This window comes from Hyperolius riggenbachi, chromosome 5, assembly GCF_040937935.1.
Source record: "Hyperolius riggenbachi isolate aHypRig1 chromosome 5, aHypRig1.pri, whole genome shotgun sequence".
Taxonomy (NCBI): Eukaryota; Metazoa; Chordata; class Amphibia; order Anura; family Hyperoliidae; genus Hyperolius; species Hyperolius riggenbachi.
Window position 1 is genome coordinate 382,841,065 of NC_090650.1, and position 18,666 is coordinate 382,859,730.

Consider the following 18,666-nt stretch of genomic DNA (forward strand, 5'->3'; position numbering starts at 1 on the left):
TTGCCGCGATTTCGCATGCGATTTCGCATAGGTATTAATGTTAATTTACACAGGCAGTGACATGGTTAAATTCGCATACAGCTTTACCTATGCGAAATCGCATGCGAAATCGCGGCAAAAAACGCATGCGGAATCGCACCCGCATGCGATTTGCCTGCGGTGATTCGCCGGCGATTCCGCAACGCTATAGTGGAAACAGGCCCTTAGGGCCGGTTTCCACTGAGCTGGTGTGCCTTGTAGGATACACGCCGCCACTTGAATTGCCTAACTCTGCCATGCATGGCTATAGGGATTCTGGAGTGTGCTGTGGGAAATTGCAGCATGCCGTGCAAAATCACACCGCAGTGTGATTCGGATGGCAAGCCATAGAAGCAATAGGAAGCATTTCCCCGCCCGAGTCGCCTGCAGGGAAATGCGGCAGGCGTTGCAATGCAATGGAGGCAGATAGAAGAGGCTTTACAGCCAGAAATGCCCCCGCTGAAACAAATGCCATTCTTCTTTCTATCTTGCATTGTAAACCTGTGCAACATTTAGAGTGCATCTGAGCTCCAGTATCCCAACATGTGCATGTATGTTACTGTACAACAGTGGCAATGAAGCATACTTTTCAATGACTGTATGTGACCCAATGTGCACATAATGAGCGATGCTCCCTTTTAGCTTCTGTTGCGTTCCTGTTTTTACAAGGAACATTGCGTGCCCTGTAAAACTTAGCCCACACTGTGGACTGAGAGAAAAATCATGTAGAAACATGTAGGCAGATATATAGTTTCCGCTTACAGATACAGAGACTGCATGAAAGCTGCGTCTCCCAAACATGCTGTTAGATATATGACAACCTCTCCTGCCAGGTCATGTGACCAGTGATGTCACTTCCTTCAGGGAAGTAACTCTGCATCATTGAAATGGTGGTCAGGACTCAGGAGAAGGCTGACAATTTCACAGATTCTGTACTGTTCCACTAGGTGATTTAAAACAATCCGAAACAGCAAAATAACATGAGATAATTGTGTATGTGTAGTAGCAATAGTACATAGAACCTCCCTGCAGTCTCATATTCTTATTTTTAATTAAAGGGATTAAATTTAGACTCTAAAGGTTGCACAGCAGCCATTACAATATGTACAATCTGCTTCTTGCGGCGGCTGAAAAAAGTAATAATGGATGTTTGAAGCTCTCCAGCTCTCTCTATTGTTACCAGCAGTGTTTTCTTATTGTGGTGAAACAAATTTACTTCTTCAGGACTACATGGTTGCTTTCGACTGCCTCATTTGCATATAGATGACACTATGTTAAATTCTGTAAATCGAAAAAATAAAAAGTGGACACAGACAGTTCTAAGTAGGATTCTTACTATATGTACCCATATTTATCTGATCACATCACATGTCAATTCAGGTACACTTTGATTACAAGTGTCTAACAGTCAGTCATAAGAGGCTAGTCAGACTCAGTACAAATGATGTCCCCAGCTGTTTCTGGGCCCCATAGCAGCTGATATGGCTGTATTTATGCATCTAAATGCAATTAGGGCATTCCTGAGCTGGGGCAGAAAAGAAGTCCTGCAAGTTCTAATACACATTTCTGGTGAGCCCTGGTGCCATCCCAAGAGCTGGGGCTACAATCCAGTAGTAGATTGTTATCTACTTATAAAGATGATCTATGCTATGTAATACTTTCCTTGAAGGGTCATGGATGTTTTTAATTGTAACATGTTAGCATACTTATACTTAAGTGTTCTTAAAATAACCTGAGGCAGTAGTCAGTAATGCCTTTTTAAAGCACACCAGAACAAAGACATAAGATTACTTGCTTTCCGGGGACTTCTTCCAGTTCCCTGTAGTCTTTCAGGCCCCTCTGTGTCTTTAGGTTCCCCTCCGTTCTGTCACTTTACCCAGTCCTGTCAGTGCACCTCCTCGATCGCACTCCCTTCACCCAGTGCGTTCTGCACCTGTGCAGTTTGCAAAAGGATTGTACAGCCCATGTGCAGAACGCTCCCAGAGATGGAGATTCTTCTGAGGGGGGCAGCAGCATAACAAATGGGGCCCTGATTACACTGAGGGGCCTCAAAGACTACGTGTCCCAGTAAAAGGCACTATCGACCATTGCCTCATTTAAATCATTTTTAGAATACTTAAAGTGATCCTTAAGCCAAGTAAAAAAAATGAGATTTACTCACCTGGGGCTTCCCTCAGCCCCCTGCAGCCGATCGGTGCCCTCGCAGCCCCGCTCTGATGCTCCAGGAACCGCCGGCGAACACTTCCGGTTTGGCCGTCACCGGCCGACAGGCATTGGAACGCGAGTGATTCTTCGCGTTCCCAGCGGGTCCTGGAGCGTCAGAGCGGGGCTGCGAGGGCACCGATCGGCTGCAGGAGGCTGAGGGAAGCCCCAGGTGAGTAAATCTCATTTTTTTTACTTGGCTTAAGGATCACTTTAAGTATAAGTACGCTAACACTTTAAAAATAGAACATCCATGACCCTTCAAGCATCTTAAAGGATACATCTGAGCTTAAAAGAAGATATCTACTTTCCTAGGGCTTCCTCCAGTGTCTGGCAGCCGATCTGTCCCTTGGCGCAGTTACGCGGTCCCCGGTGTTGCATCTGCAACAAAAGAGACCCTGGGACCCCGGAGCTGCGGCAAATGACAGATGGACTGGAGGAAGCCCCAGGTAAGAGATTTTTTTTTTTCTTCCTTTTTTTTGAACTCTGACCTTCTTTAAAGAGACTCTGTAACTTCAAAAAGGCCCCCCTGGGGGTACTTACCTCTGAAAGGGGAAGCCTCTGGATTCTGTCAAGGCTTCCCATGTCCTCCTCCATCCCACGGTGGCAGCGCTGGGCCCCCAAAACCACAGCCAATAAGGGAAGTCTGCTGTGGCGCAAGTGCAGTGTTGCCTGCAATATTTACCTTTCCCCCCCCCCCCCCCCCCTCTGCTCAAGCGCAGTAGTGGCTCTCCGCTCGGGGGCAGGCGGAAATAGCCGATCCCAATCGGGTCCGCTCTACTGTGCAGGCGCAGGCGAATTGTGCAGATCGGATCAGAATTGGCTATTTCCGCTTGACCCGAGCTGCTACTGCACCTGCGCTGGAGCCGGGAAGGTAAATACTTATATGACCGCCGTTCAGTGACCCAGCGTTGTCACCTTAGGACGGGGAAAGCCTCAATAGGATCCAGAGGCTTCCCCCTCCTGCGGTAAGTACCCCCCAGGGAACATTTTTAGTTACAGGTTCTCTTTAAGCAGGCCATATACTTACTGGTAACCAATATTTCTATTGATATCTGGCCAATTCGATCATTTAATTAAATATGCCAGATATTGTTGCCACAAATGATTCCAGATCGACTTATTTCTAGCTAGAATCAGTCGGATCGCGCAGGACAGAAAATTTCGGTCGACTGGCAGTAGATAGGGCACATCGCTAGCGGCTTTCGATTCAACGAGGGACAAAGCTACTCTCGCCTGTCCATGGCGTGGTCCAGGTTTCTTCTCTCCCCTGCTGGCTGCTTCCTCACTTCCACATCACGGGGCACCTGTGTAACGTAATGTAGAGGCCTCTAGTGGTCACAGCGCTCCTAGTGAAGGAGCAGTCAGCGGAGAGCAGAGACCTGGACCATGTGGCGGACAGGTGAGAGTCTGCTACACTGAGGGGGAGGGGGGGTGTAACGACCAGGCAGGCGCTCACATAGATTTTCATAGCTTTCATGCTGGAATCGATTGAAAATCTGTGTGTAGTGTGTGGAGGCAATCGAGCAGATAGGTCCCTCTCTGAGGAACAGATCTAACTGTTGGCTACATCAACCGGTGTATGGCCACCTTTTAAAATTCATCTCTCATCTTTTCTAATCAAATAGCAATAATCTACTACTGGAGATTGCAGCACCTGCTCGGTAACTGTCAGGACTTCATAACCCACAAACAGCAAAGTACAACAAAGTAATGGTTTCTCAGAAAATGTACGCTCATGCATAGATTTGCTTCTTTCTGGCTATAATTGGATCATCTGGAAAAGCAAAAGGAAATTCTAGTTATTTAAAGCAGCTTGTGGTAGGTTTGTCTGAAAGAATCTGCATTTTCTCTGTAGGAAGTTGGCCAAAGAAAGCCTGCTAATGCGAAGTACCTGCTCAGCGCCAGGACACAAGTGCTGGCATTGTGTTCTGTGTAACCAGACACAGGAAAACATGTTGTCTTTGCATCACGCCTAAGCAGGCTGTGACTTTTCCATCCAGCCACTTACTGGATTTATCACCTCTACAAAAGCTTGGAGATCACAGTGTACTGCAAACCTGAAGTGAAAATTAACCTCTAAAATAAATAACGAAATCTTATGAACAAATGTTAAATACAGCAGTTTCCTGCCGAAGAGTATAATATGCTTGTTTTTACTTTAAAGTGGACCTGAACTCTTGCACAGAACAGAAGGAAACCCTAGAGAAATGCATCCTGTATGTATTTAGAGAGTTTAGTCTCTCTAATTCCCCCTCATCTGTGACTAATCACAACTTTAATTTGATTTATCAGCTGGCTGCTTAGGCAGAACAGCTAATTTGTAAACAAGGGATGTTAACCCTTTGTCTGCTTCCATGAAAGCAGGAAGTAGACACACTGCAGATTTATTGCAGGATTTGTATCAGCAGTAACAAATAAATGTTTTTCTTCAAAGGTTATTATGCTGTTGCTTATCTTTTAGAGCAGAGAGGAAGTTCTGAGTTCAGGTCCGCTTTAAGTTCTAAAAAGACAAAGGTGGGGTGCAAGTTATTGTTGCTCGTAAGTATCGAGCATGGTGGGCAATGAGCACTGTACAGGCATGCTGTGCAGTTATACACACTCCCTCCTTGTGTGTCATACTTGATTGTGCGCCCTTCCCACAGAATAATGTGAACTTTTGTTGGGACTACGACTCCAGTGTATGATCTGGCATTGTGCGTCTTACTGCTTTTTACTTGTATTGTGTTGTCACCCCTGCTATTGTCTGTAACCTTATTTATTGTCCAGCGCTCTGTAATATGTTGGTGCTATATAAATCCAATAAACAATAGTAATGCCTGAGGGAAATATACTGTTTCTGTGGAGAGGGAAGGAGGGACGATGGAGTGGTTTCTCATGGGCGGAGTAAGGAGAGAAATAATACGCTTCAGTGTTCTCCCCAGGCTCTTTTAGCCGGGTGCTCCACCCGGCTAGTTTTGATGAGCACCCGGCTGTCATCGGCTCGCCTCCTCCTATGCTATAAGCAGAGTTGCGCACAGAAGTACCAGCCCAGCATTTTCACATATTGCCCCACCCGGCTGCTATTTCATGCCACCCAGCTACTATTTCATGCTACCCGGCTGAAAAAAAATTCTGGGGAGAACACTGCGCTTTCTTGCAGGGCTGTGGAGTCAGAGCAAATTTTGGGTACCTGGATTCAGAGTCAGTGGTTTTATTCATAAACTGAGGAGTTGAAGTTTTTGTACCGACTCCACAGCTCTTCTTTCTCGTTAGTGTTGCTGAAAGGACTGGTATGATGAATCTTTAACCACCTTACGACCGTCTAATGCTGCAAGGTGGCGATCATCACTGGCAGACTGTTAGACGGTGAAACTGTTGTCTATTTACATTGTACAGCGCTGCGATCTACAGCTGCACTGTACTGGGGACAGCCCTGTCACTTGGCTGTCCCCTCGGGAGGCTCCAAACCCGATCCCCTCTCATAGCTGATGTCTATGAGAGGGGATCGCCCTGATTGGCTGACGGGGGTAGGTATAAATAATAATTTAAAAAAGCAGAAAAGGGGGGGGGGGCACCTGTGTGTGTGCAGTTGTATGGCTCACTGGGGGGGGGGGAGAGAAACCTGTGGTTAAGACACCTTGTGGGACACCTGTACTCACAGTAGATTATCGTCCGAGAGGGCCCTGAGCTGCCTGATGCTCACCTCCAGGATAATCCAAGGATTCCCCCGTCCTCCTTAAGCTCACTGTTCTGAACCCTCTGAACTTATTCGACAAGGGCTTGTTGAATAGGTTGGCGTGCCAATGATTCTTTGGATGATCAATTGATCAGAAACAATCGTTCAAACTCAATAACAGAAGGATAGTTTCTATCCAATTCAATCAGATTAATGGAATCGATCTGAAAAGTGGATAGTTGTGATCGATATTACGATTAAATTCGAGAATCGATCGTTCAAAGAATTATATAGCTAACGGCCACCTACAGTATATATAGACCACAAGCTGCACCAATCACAAGGCAGCTGTTGACGGTTGAACTTTCCAGACCACTCCTCAGTCAGCGCTGGGTCCCTTTTTCTCGATTCCCCACAATCCACCAGCATAGATATGAGGATACGGTCATCCGGTAACATCGGGGCAGGGGTGTAACATTAGAGGGATGCAGCCACAGGGGGGCCCAGAAGCCGTAGGGGGCCCTGTGGGGGGGGGGGGGGAGAAATCTATTTTCCCTGTCCTGAGAGACTGACAACTAAGGGCACAGAGAGAAAAAAAACTTTCTGCCTTCTGCACAATTGTTCTAATGACTACATCTGCTGAGCCACTGATAAGGAATCATGCAAAGATTTGTAGACAGTCCCTATTCAGTGTGCAGCCGACTCTTGTGTACATCGCCCAGTCCCCAGCCTCTCTACCCCTCCCCAGGTGCTCTGTACTGTAATGATGCTGGAGAAGTCTGCAGAGCCAGTTGTGTTCCATCAGAGGTGGACATTAGAGGAGTGAGTGTAATAAGCTGAGGCTTAGAGCACACTGTTCTATTGGTTTTCTGTATGCGTTTTCTGCACACCATGGACTTGATTCACTAAACCGTGATAACTCAAATATCACACCTTATCAAAGATATCACACCTTATCAAAGTTGACACGCCTTATCAGAGTAGCATAGCGAGCGCTACGAACCGGCAGGGGCTCAGGGCAGGACGAGTGCCATTGCCAATTAGCAGGCATAAGTTTGTAGCGCTTGTTATGCTACTCTGATAAGGCGTGCCAACTTTGATAAAGTGTGGTATTTGAGTTATCACGGTTTAGTGAATCAAGCCCAATGTGTATCCTTATGTGTGAAAGCATGCATGTTTTATCCTAAAACTAATATAATTGGTAGAGAACGTGTGCAGTGCTTCACTGCTGTCTATCTGCATGGGGAAAACATATTCAAGTGTGCACTACACTATTGAGGATGTCTCCTCATCTCACTGGTCTACTCCTGCTTTGACGTTTCATTGGGTATAGCGCACTTTTGGTATAGTGCAGCATGCCAATAGGTGACAGGGCAGTTTTCTGTTTTTTTTAATGCTAGGTACACACAATGCAATTTTCGGATAGATTTACTGACAGATCGATTATTTCCAACATGTCTGATCTGATTTCCAATCGATTTTTCCATTCACCGCTATGGAAAATCGATCGGAAATCAGATTGGCTATGTTGGAAATAAACAATCTGACAGTAAATCTGTCAGAAAATTGCCTCATATGTACCTAGCATAATAGGGAGCGCACTATCACAACTCTCAAATCCCTATTCTATGCCTTTCTGCAGCTTATCAAGGTCTTTGCTTCTTTTGCTCCATGATGCAGGGGTGACAGACTGGAGGATAATGGAACATAATCCATAATAAATGTGTCACCTTATCTTCCAATCCCCTTCTCTCCCTCTCTACAGCATAATGCAGAGAGACAGGCTAACTGTTGCCATGGTTTGTGTCGCTCACTGCAAGAAAACAAATGTAGCTGGGCATCTGGGATACTTGTATTGACCATGGGTGTAGCAATCACCCCTGCGACCCCGGCCATCACAGGGGGGCCCAGAGGCTTTGAGGGCCCCTCCTCCCCCCTCTCCCCAACTGCAAGTGCAGCCAATTAGCAAAATACCTCAGCAGTGGGGCACTCGCTCATCTTTCCCCTCCCAACCTCTATAGCAGCTACTCCAAGCAGACTGTGTGTACAGTGATCATTCCGCAACTGTCACCCCAAATGGCTGCTGACTTTAATTTTGGGCGGCAGGAATTCAAAGTGACTGTGGCTCACATCTGCACAGGCAGGGAAACTGCTCATGCTGTTGAATGTTTTTTTTCCCTTTCCCATGCAAGAGTTTTTTGTTTATTTTTATAATACTATTTATAACCGGGTGTAACCGTATTCCTCATATAACCCAACAGATGGTCATTCTATGAAGGGCTTTTCCTAAAAATAGTATTTCACGTCTTGCTGATGATTTGACTCATCGTAAGTGTGATATGTGTGAGTTTAGGCTTTAGGCTTCATCCTATGACAAATCTGAAAAATTCCCTTGCCGGTAGTGTTTGGTGCCTGTGTTTGGGTGGGAAGCAGGAGATTTGGGGGGGGGGGGGGGAGGGTGTGTGTGTGTGTGTGTATAGTAGTTAAGGTAAGCCGTATGGGGGTGGTGGTTAAGGTTAGGTGTGTGTGTGTGTGTTTGTGGGAGGGGGGTATTTAAAGGTCAGCCGTGGGGGGATGGCTAAGGTTAGCCGTGTAAGGGAGAGGAGGGAGAGAGGTGGCCATGGGTGTGGTGGTTAAGATTAGACATGGCGGTGGTGGTTAAGTAGTTAAGGTTGGGGGGGGGGGGGGTTAAGGTTAGGCATTGGTAATGGGAGGGTTTAGTGTGAGAATAGGGTTATGTTTAGCTGTAGTAAAATATTGGTATTTATTACCGATATTTTACTATAGTTTTTTTCCATTGTAACTGTAGAATATGGGTAATTTTATCGGCTTTTCTGGGTGCCCTTTTTTAATGAACGCTCTGGGTGTGTGTCTGTGCAGGTTTTTTTTTTTTTTATATGCCTTTTTTTTTCCATTCCCCTGCATAAAAGGTTGTGTAATCTGCATGTGAACGTTTTTACTTGGCACGGTCACACAGCTTGTACACTAGGATAGCATGCTTCAGGCATACTGTGTGCAGTCACACTTGGAAATTGGGGATAATGACTTGGACCAAATAAGTTTACCCTTGATTGTCACTACCCTCCTAGTAAGCAGAATTGCACTCTGCGCCTAATTCTACACATACATGCTAGATTTCCATGGCCTTGGTCGATTGTTTGTAACTGCGTCAGTGATTTGCCACATTTGATTTTTCTTGTCCAACTGTTATTGTAGATATTTTGTAGTTCCTGCAGAAGTATTTTCTATTCCTCCCCATCCTGTGGCTAAACTTAACTCCTTCATAGTTGCTACCCACAGTGAAACCTATTGTGTCTTACAATAACATTAACGCTGTTTAACCTATCCCTCTCCACTGGAATTTTTCCATCCTCACTCAAGAAGGCTGTTGTAACACCACTACTAAAAAAAAAAAAACATCTCTAGACCCCACCGAACTTGCTAACTACCGCCCAGTGTCACTTCTTCCATTTGCATCTAAATTACTTGAACGCCACATTCATGCTGAACTAAGTCATTATTTATCTGCAAATTCCTTGCTTGATCAGTTCTAGTCTGGCTTCTGGGCAAACCACTCCACAGAAACAGCCCTCACCAAAGTAGCCAGTGATCTCCTCACAGCTAAATCCAAAGGCTATTATTCCATACTCATCCTTCTAGATCTGTCATCAGCATTCGACACTGCCGACCACACTCTACTCCTACAGATCCTTTCATCTATAGGAATAAAGGTCCTCACTCTCTCCTGGATATCTTCCTACCTCTCTGGAAGGTCTTTCACTGTTTCTTATTCAGATCAGGCCTCCTCTTCACATCCTCTGTCTGTAGGGGTACCTCAAGGCTCTGTCCTCGGTCCCCTCCTCTTTTCCATCTTCATGCACGGTCTTGGTAACTTAATCAACTCATTTGGTTTTCAATACCACCTATATGCAGATGATACACAACTGTACCTCTCGGCCCCAGACCTTAACTCCCTCCTCACACGGGTTCCCGACTGCCTGTCTGCTATATCCTCTTTCATGTCCTCTCGCTTCTTAAAACTTAATATGAATAAAACTGAACTAATAGTCTTTCCACCATCCCTGTCCACCTCTTTGCCTGATATTACAATAAATGTTAATAACACGTCTATAACTTCTGTTCCCAAAGCACGGTGCTTAGGTGTAATATTTGATTCTTCTCTCTCATTTATTATTCCTCACATTAACTCCCTAACCAGCTCCTGTCATCTCCAGCTCAAAAACATAGCACGTATCCGACTTTTTCTCTCTCATGACACAACCAAAATGTAACTACATGCTCTTATTCTATCTCGATTGGACTATTGCAATATATTGCTTGGTGGACTTCCAACTAACCGACTAGCACCGCTTAATTCTGTACTAAACTCTGCTACTCGACTCATTCATCTCTCCTCTCGCTCTTCCTCTGCTGCTCCTCTCTGTCAAGCTCTTCACTGGCTGCCAATTAACCAGAGGTCAGTTCAATCTCTTAACCTCCTGGGCGTTACGCACGCTGGAGAGTTTGCGGCCAGGAGTCCCCCATTATAATTTTACGCTATCCGATAGTTCTAAAATCTTCAGCTAGCACTAGGCTAGCTAGCAGTGGTGGTCGGCATCCCTAGATTACTTTGATTTCCCCCCTCCCCCGATCGCCGCTAAATACATGATCCAGCAATTGGCGCAGCCTCCCCGGACAGCTCCGCTCTTCTCTATGGGGAGGATCGAACATGATGTCGGCAACGTCATGACGTCATGCGCAGACCCGATCCTCACCATAGAGAGGACAGGAGATGTGCAGGGAGGCTACGCGATCGCTGGATCCAGGGGGGGGGTTAATGTATTTAGCGGCGATCGGGGGGATCAAACGTAATCCAAGGATGCCGACCACCACTGCTAGCTAGCCTAGTGCTAGCTGAAGATATTAGAACTATTTGATCGCTTAAAATTATAATGGGGGACTCCTGGGGAGGTTAACCCTAACCTACAAAGTTCTCCACAATCTCTCTCCCCTGTACATCTCCTCACTAGTCTCCAGATACCAACCCAACCATAATCTCAGATCTGCACATGAGCTTCTTTTATCCTCTTCTACAATTACCTCCTCACATTCACATGTACAAGACTTCTCACGTGCCTCACCCCTCCTCTGGAATGCCCTTCCACAGCACATCCGCCACTCTCCCACCTTTGAAATCTTTAAAAGCTCCCTCAAAACCCACCTTTTCCGACAAACATATTCTCTAGCTTAGGCCATGCACCCACTAAATAACCTAATTACGCACTGCCTGTACATATACTATATACTTCCCCACCTCTTGTTTCCCCCCCATTCCTTTAGATTGTAAGCTTGCAAGGGCAGGGCCCTCTCACCCTTTTGTGTCATGGAATGTTAGTAATGTAATTGCTTGCACTCTATTAGACATTTATACATTTTAGTCATCATGTTAAATTTGCTATTGTAATCAGCAGTTCTGTATTCTGTATCAGTGTTCATATTTGATGTATATCATTGTCTGTATCATTATGTATCCCTTGTTTGTTTTCTAACATTGTACAGCGCCACGGAATATGTTGGCGCTTTTATAAATAAATAATAATAATTGCCTGCGGTGCACTGTATCCTATTTACTGCGAGGTCATACCTATGTGTGGTGGACTGGAAGTCATGTAAGTCTATGGCGACAAGTGTTAACCGATAAGAGAGAGATTTGTCTCTTGGTTGAATATGCTCGTAATCGCTGGATGTATGGCTACCTTTCAGGTAGGAACACACTAGGCAGAATCGCATATGCGTTTTCCATAGCATATAGTGGAAAATGCATATGCGATTCTGCCTAGTGTGTTCCTACCCTCCTACAGTGGAAAGCTACGTAAACACTTTATTCTGTGAAAACTTCCTTTGAAGTCCTCATAGCAAGGTATGAGTAGCAAATACATTTTATACACACGTTACTAGTTCCCACATTTGTGGCAGAAGCCATACAGCAATAATGAGAAGTGATGGTGTTGGGTCCTGCTTACAGACCAGAGCTGTCTTATACATGTGTTCTTTTCTCCTGCAGGTTTTATAAAGCCGATGTTTCCTGTCTCTCGAAGCTGACACATTCTTTATGCACTTTATCACTTCCTGTGCCACCTGGCTGCCACTGAGCCATCACTGTGACGTTCAAGAACGGTGAGGAAGGAACTCTGCCATGTTCCAGAAACTCAATAGCATGTTTACATGGGAATCCAGAGACCGCTTGAGCCATGAAACGGAACTCAGTGAAAAAGAAGAGGATGAATGGATTCTGGTTGACTTAATAGGTAAGCTTGTGTTAAAGTGTAACTCTGTGAGGAGAAAAGGGGTCCAAAAAGCTTACATAGGCGTGTACAAGCCACATGACCAGTATTTAGGGGGTACAAACAGACTTTAAGCTTTAATAGCACTAGTTGCCATGTGAATGGGGTAGGGACGCTGATTATAGGACCACTATTGTGAACAATTTTAAATACATACATATAAAACTTACATTTCTCCCAGAGTAAAATGCACTGTAAATTGTTTTCACCTATGTTGCTGTCACTTACGGTAGTTTGTAAAAGGCTGACAGATCTAACCGGTTTGGACTAGGCCATCCTCTCATGGGAGAGTTTCAGTGTTACCTTTATTATTTACAAAAGCTCTCCCTGGAAAGGATCTATACAAAGATGCAGAGAGCTTCCTTTCTCATTTTCACAATAATTTGGCAGTTGGACTCAGCAACTGCAGTTCAGTACGTGCTTTTGTAAATAAAGAAATAAATGAGAATTCCCCATTACTAGATGGACTATTCCAAAACCTGTCAGAGTTTCACTACCTACGGCAGGTGACCGTGACATAGGAGAAAAGTAATTTATAGTGTATTTTACTGTGGGAGAAATGTACATTTATATGTATGTATTTTACATTGTACAATTATTTGAGATACCGTATATACTCGAGTATAAGCTGAGATTTTGGCGCCCAAAAAATGGCCCAAAAGTGGGGGGCCCGGCTTATACTCGAGTCACTACCCCAACTATGAGCAAATGTAACCTCCCCGAGCACACCCGCGCCATCCGCCATAATTACAGTAGTGTGCGGTAACGTCCCGTAGCTTCCCCCTCGCCGTACATGTGTTTGAAGTATGCCCTCCTTTATATAGATCTTTATGTGCGGGAACTGTTCCCCGCTGCAGCACATGTGATGTGCGTGTGCCATGTATAAGGAGTCAGCTGTACGCTTAATAACTCACAGATTCCGGCCGCCAAGAATCACTCCGAGGTTCGGGGTCACCGCAGCATCGTGATCGGGGGGGCTGGCCTTAGCATCTGCAGAGCGGTGAGCGCTTCTTTGTTCAGCACTGCGATCCTTGCCTGTCAGCCCCTGTCTCATTGCTATGATTCCCTCTAGTGGTGCCTCTCATGCACAGGGGTCATAGAGATGCGACTTGACTGACAGGCAAGGATCGCAGTTCAGACGGGTAAAAGCACTCGCTGCTGCTCTGCAGATGCTAAAACCCACTCCCCGAACACAATGCTGCGGTGACCCAGACCTCGGAAGAATTCTTGGCGGTCGGAAGCTGTGAGTTTTATAAGTGTACAGTCGTCTCCTTATATATACTGTATATGGCACACCTACAGTACATCACATGTACAGCAGTGGGGAACCGCTATTACCGCCCAGCTCCCGCACATAAAGATCTATATAAAGGAGGGCATACTACAAACACAAGTATGGCGGGGGACACAGCTATTGATGCACAGCAAGAATTTTTCAAGAAAGTTGTATAGTGTGCCTACATACATCAGCTGGACCCTCAATGCAATCATTAACAGTCAATAAATATCTATGCAGATAAGCTAAAACTACCTATAAATATTCAATGAACGTTGATGATTACATTGAGAGACTATCTGATGTCTGTAGGTTGGCATTACTACTAGGCCTCCCACTGCTGAATTTACATGAGGGGGAGACAGCTATTGCCACACAACTGCACTGCTCCCCTGTGCCTATGGTGGGGGTGAACTGGGGAGTGTGGTGTTACATGTCTGCATATGTTAGCCCATTAAAACAACACACAATTACTTCTTTGCTCTAATTTTTGTGTTCAATATTTAAAAAAACACACATGGCCATCATTAAGATTCCACCTGCACCGCTCCATTTCCTAAATTGCTTCACAATTCCCATAAGACTCTACCCTCTTTAGATGTTATATCAAATCCATATTTATTGCCAGATATGTATACAGCATACAGACAGCACGACGTTTCGGGCGTTGGCCCTTTATCAAGTGCTCAAAACTTCTGACTCAACACACAACATATATAGACATCACACTTCTCACCACACCCATAGCATTGGGGGGCGGGCACATTGCTTAATACTTAATTAACCCCTTCTAGTAGAAAGAGCAGCATACCTGTTAAAGGAAACATCTCAGACTGAAGTCTTCATTAAGGCCATTGGGTGATTGAGTTTCCAACAGCTCCATCCAAAAAGCTTCCCGTCTTAAAAGGGTATTCTTATGGGAATACCCTTTTAAGACGGGAAGCTTTGGGTGTGGTGAGAAGTGTAATGTCTATATATGTTGTGTGTTGAGTCAGAAGTTTTGAGCACTTGATAAAGGGCCAACGCCCGAAACGTCGTGCTGTCTGTATGCTGTATACATATCTGGCAATAAATATGGATTTGATATAACATCTAAAGAGGGTAGAGTCTTATGGGAATTGTGAAGCAATTTTGAATTTAGTGAGATTGAGAGGTGTGATGGACCTCTCACCCCATTGAGACTCCCCGCAAATATACACGCTATCCTGAGGCTGGTGGACTATCCTTCTACAGTCCGCTCCATTTCCTACCCTCAGCTTATACTCGAGCAAATAACTTTTTTGGCTTTTTTAAGGTAAAAGTTGGGGGGGGGGGGGGCTATACTCGGGTCGGCTTATACTCGAGTATATACGGTAGTTGTCCTTTAAGGAATAATCATCTTGGAAACAGTTCATATGCTTTAAAGGAAAACTGAAGAGAGAGGTATATGGAGGCTGCCATGTTTATTTCCTTTTAAGCAATGCCAGTTGCCTGGCAGCCCTGCTGACGCCTCTGCCTCTAATATTTTCGGCCATAGACCCTGAACAAGCATGCAGCAGATCAGGTGTTTCTGGCATTGTTGTTAGATCTGGCAAGATTGGCTGCATGCTTGTTTCTGGTGTTATTCAGATACTTCTGAAGCCAAACAGCAGGGCTTCAAGGCAACTGGTATTGCTTAAAGAACAAGCGACACCCATGCTAACCTAGAAATAAAAAGCACATACATAAGTAGATAAATACTACTTCTACTTACATAGCAGATGTATTGTGCTATCCACGTAATGATTGCTGTGAATTTTATAAAGGAAAAGCAGAAAATCCTATTCTAGGCAGTGGCCATCTTGCCAAGCTAATGCTGACATCATATCCTCCCTGACTCTTGTTCCCCCCCCCCCCCCCCTTCTCTTGCTCATTGTGTATTCATTAGCTGCCCTCCTCCCAGAGTCTTTAGACACTCCCACGGAGGTGTATACTAGGAACTACACTGTCTTTTTTGATTACACATCCAATCACTGAGTCACCTCAACCTTGCTTGTAAACACAAGTAATCAGAGGGTGTTTCTGATAAGGAGTTAGGCAGGGAAATAAATGGAAGAAGAGGAATATATTATAGATAAAAAGAACTCCCAGAATTCAACTCTGGCACTGTTTCCTAAAGCATGTGATAACTACAAACCATAACAGCAGAAAAAGTTTAGCAAGTTTTGAATGCAGGATAAGCATCTTTATCACTTAATACACTCAGACCAGTTGCTATTGAAATTTGATTTGTATGATGACAATACCGCTTTAAAAGGAAATAAACATGGCAGCCTCCATATAACTCTCTCTTTAGTTGTCATTTAAAGTAAACCTGAGACAATGTAAAGTAAAGAGTTTTTTTTTTTTTTTTTAATACATACCTGGGGCTTCCTCTAGCCCCGCACAGATCACTCCCATGCCGCCATCTAAAGCCTGATGGATCCTCTGTTATCAGCCTTATTCTCTGTGACCAGTCGGGTGTATTGAACATGCGCGGCCCGGTCCCTCCCGCTGTGCTCCCATCGCTAGAAGCGTTCTGCGCAGTACTACTGTCCAGGCGTAGAACGCTCCCAGCCGCAGGCGCTAAATGGGGGAGCACGCTTGGCCGCACTGCGCCTGTACCGACTGGCCAAAGATAACGGGGCTGCTACGGGAGAATCCAGGAGGCTTTGGACGATGGCGTGGGAGCTGGAGGCAGCCCCAGATACACTTTAAGTGTGATGGTTCTGGTGCCTGGGGAAAAAGACACTCTCATTCATACACACTAGATCCTAGGTTCTCAACATGTGGTAAGCGTACCCCAGGGGGTACTTTTGATGGTTCCAGGGGTACTTGGGCTTGATATACATAACCAAGAGTAACAAATTAAGAGTTTTAGAAAATGATACATTTCAATTAAACAATACCAAATTAGTGTTTTAGCTAATTAAAAGCAATAGTAAATGCTTGGAAATTGTTTAAAACCAATTATCATGTACTACAATTAAATATATATTTGTCAAGGGGTACTTGTGATAATGTTTACTATGCTAGGGGGTACTTGGTGAGTGCAGGGTTTTAAAAGGGGTACATACCAATAAAATGTTGAGAAACACTGCACTAGATCACCAGAAGATCCCTTGTACGTTATGAGATCAATTTTGTCAATTCCACGTCTGGGAAAGAAAAGTCTCCACATTTCCGCTAAGCATATTGCACCGCTAACATTTTATCCTTTTTACATTTGTTTGGGCTCGTTTCCACTGTTGCGGTGCAGAATCGCCTGGATTCCACCGCGGACGAAATCGCATGCAGATGCGTTTCCGCATGCGGATTTCCCCGCGATTTCGCATGGCAAGGAGCCAGGCGAATTTAACCATGTCACTGCCTGTGCAAAGTTCCATTGCATTTCATGTGAAATCGCACGCAAAATCGCGGGGAAATCTGCATGACAAAGCCGCATGCGATTTCCCTATTAAAAGCATTGCGGGCGATCCGCAATGCGGCATAGGGGGCGATATACAGGCTGGGAACGCGAACAATCACTCGCGTTCCCATGCCTGTCGGCCGGTGACGGCCAAACCGGAAGTGTTCGCCGGCGGGTGCAGAGGCATCGGAGCGGAGCTGCGAGGGCACCGATCGGCTGCAGGGGGCTGAGGGAAGCCCCAGGTGAGTTCATCTCATTTTTTTTGTTTGGCTTTAGGTTCACTTTAAAGCAGGGGTCTCAAACTCGTGGGCCATTTGCGGCCCTCGATGCAATATTTTGTGGCCCTCGCCGGCAAAAGCTTCCTTATAGTTCGGTTCAGTGCTTCCAAGTAATCTGCCGCATCCCCGCCGCTAAACGAGGGCTGCAGAGCCCCCAAATCGCCCGGGGGGCAATCCACCGGCATTTCCTGGAAGGGGCAGAGCTTTCAGCTTCAGTTCTGCCCCTCCTGACGTCAATCGCCGCACGGATCGCTGCCTCTCCCCGCCCCTCTCTGTGAAGGAAGAGTGAGAGGGGCGGGCAGAGCCGGCGATGCGCCGCGATTGTGAAATTGCTTATGCGGCCCAGCCTCATCCTGACTTTGCCTCCTGCGGCCCCCAGGTAAATTGAGTTTGAGACCCCTGCTTTAAAGTATCCCAGGGTTTTCCAACAAGGTACCAACAAGACAGACGCTGTCACTTCCATGCCTAGAAAACTCTTTCAGGCAGCAAAAGAAAGCAAGTGAAACAGCCTGGTTATTAATATGTTTTGTTCTGTACATACACACGTTTATCTCATCATGTCACACATCCCCTCGGGTAAAGTTTCATTAACAATTTAGGCTGTATGGACATGTTGCTCAGTTTCCGGCCAAGCAAGGTGTTCTGCTCTATGATTGGGGGATGGGGAGGACACACAAATAGCGTGTTTCTTTTAACCACTTTGTCCTCCTTGACGTATAAAAACGTCAAGGAGGACAGGCGCGCTCCCGTGGCCGATCGCGCGCATGCACGCGCACACCTGGCCGCGGAAACGGTAGCCCAAGAATCAGTGTATCGGGCTATGGTGCCCGATCACTGATTTCTCTCCCCCGCTGAAAAAGCGGCAGCTTCTCTCGGAAGCTACGCTTTTTCTGAGACTATGTCCCTCTAAGCGTACATTGTACGCTTAGTGACATCATGTAAACAAACTCGAGGTTGCCATCTTGTGGCCAAAGAGTAAAACTACATCTAAAAGTAAAAAAAAAATTACATTACACAAACTTTTCCCTAAATAAAACACTATTTACTCCCCCCCCCCCCCTCCCAAAAATACCCACACAAAATGTTTAATAAAAAAACAAAAACAAAAACAAAAACATTACAATTTAAAAAAAAACAAACACATAAATATTTACCTAAGGGTTTAAACTATTTAAATATCTATGTAAAGATGACATATTTCTATATTTTTTTTTTTTTATAAGCTTGTAAATAGTGATGGATGCAAAACAGGAAAAATGCTCTTTTATTTCCAAATAAAATATTGTCGCCATACATTGTGATAGTGACATAATTTAAACGGTGAAATAACCGTGACAAATGGGCAATTACAATACATGGGTTTTAATTATGGAGGCATGTATTATTTTAAAACTATAATGGCCGAAAACTGAGAAATAATGAATTGTTTCCGTTTTTTTTCTTATTCTTACTGTCAAAATGCATTTACAGAAAGGTAGCTCTTA

General features: G+C 45.1%; 1 protein-coding gene across 1 annotated transcript in view; it reads left to right on the top strand.

Moving 5' to 3' along the window:
* Positions 1-18,666, top strand: part of TP53INP1 (tumor protein p53 inducible nuclear protein 1) — a 36,773-nt gene that overhangs the window by 6,265 nt on the left and 11,842 nt on the right. Inside the window, exon 2 of the mRNA XM_068234878.1 lies at positions 11,943-12,186. Within this exon, the coding sequence (XP_068090979.1) occupies positions 12,075-12,186 (112 nt within the window). The 5' untranslated portion in view covers positions 11,943-12,074. The remainder of the gene's footprint in view (positions 1-11,942; positions 12,187-18,666) is intronic.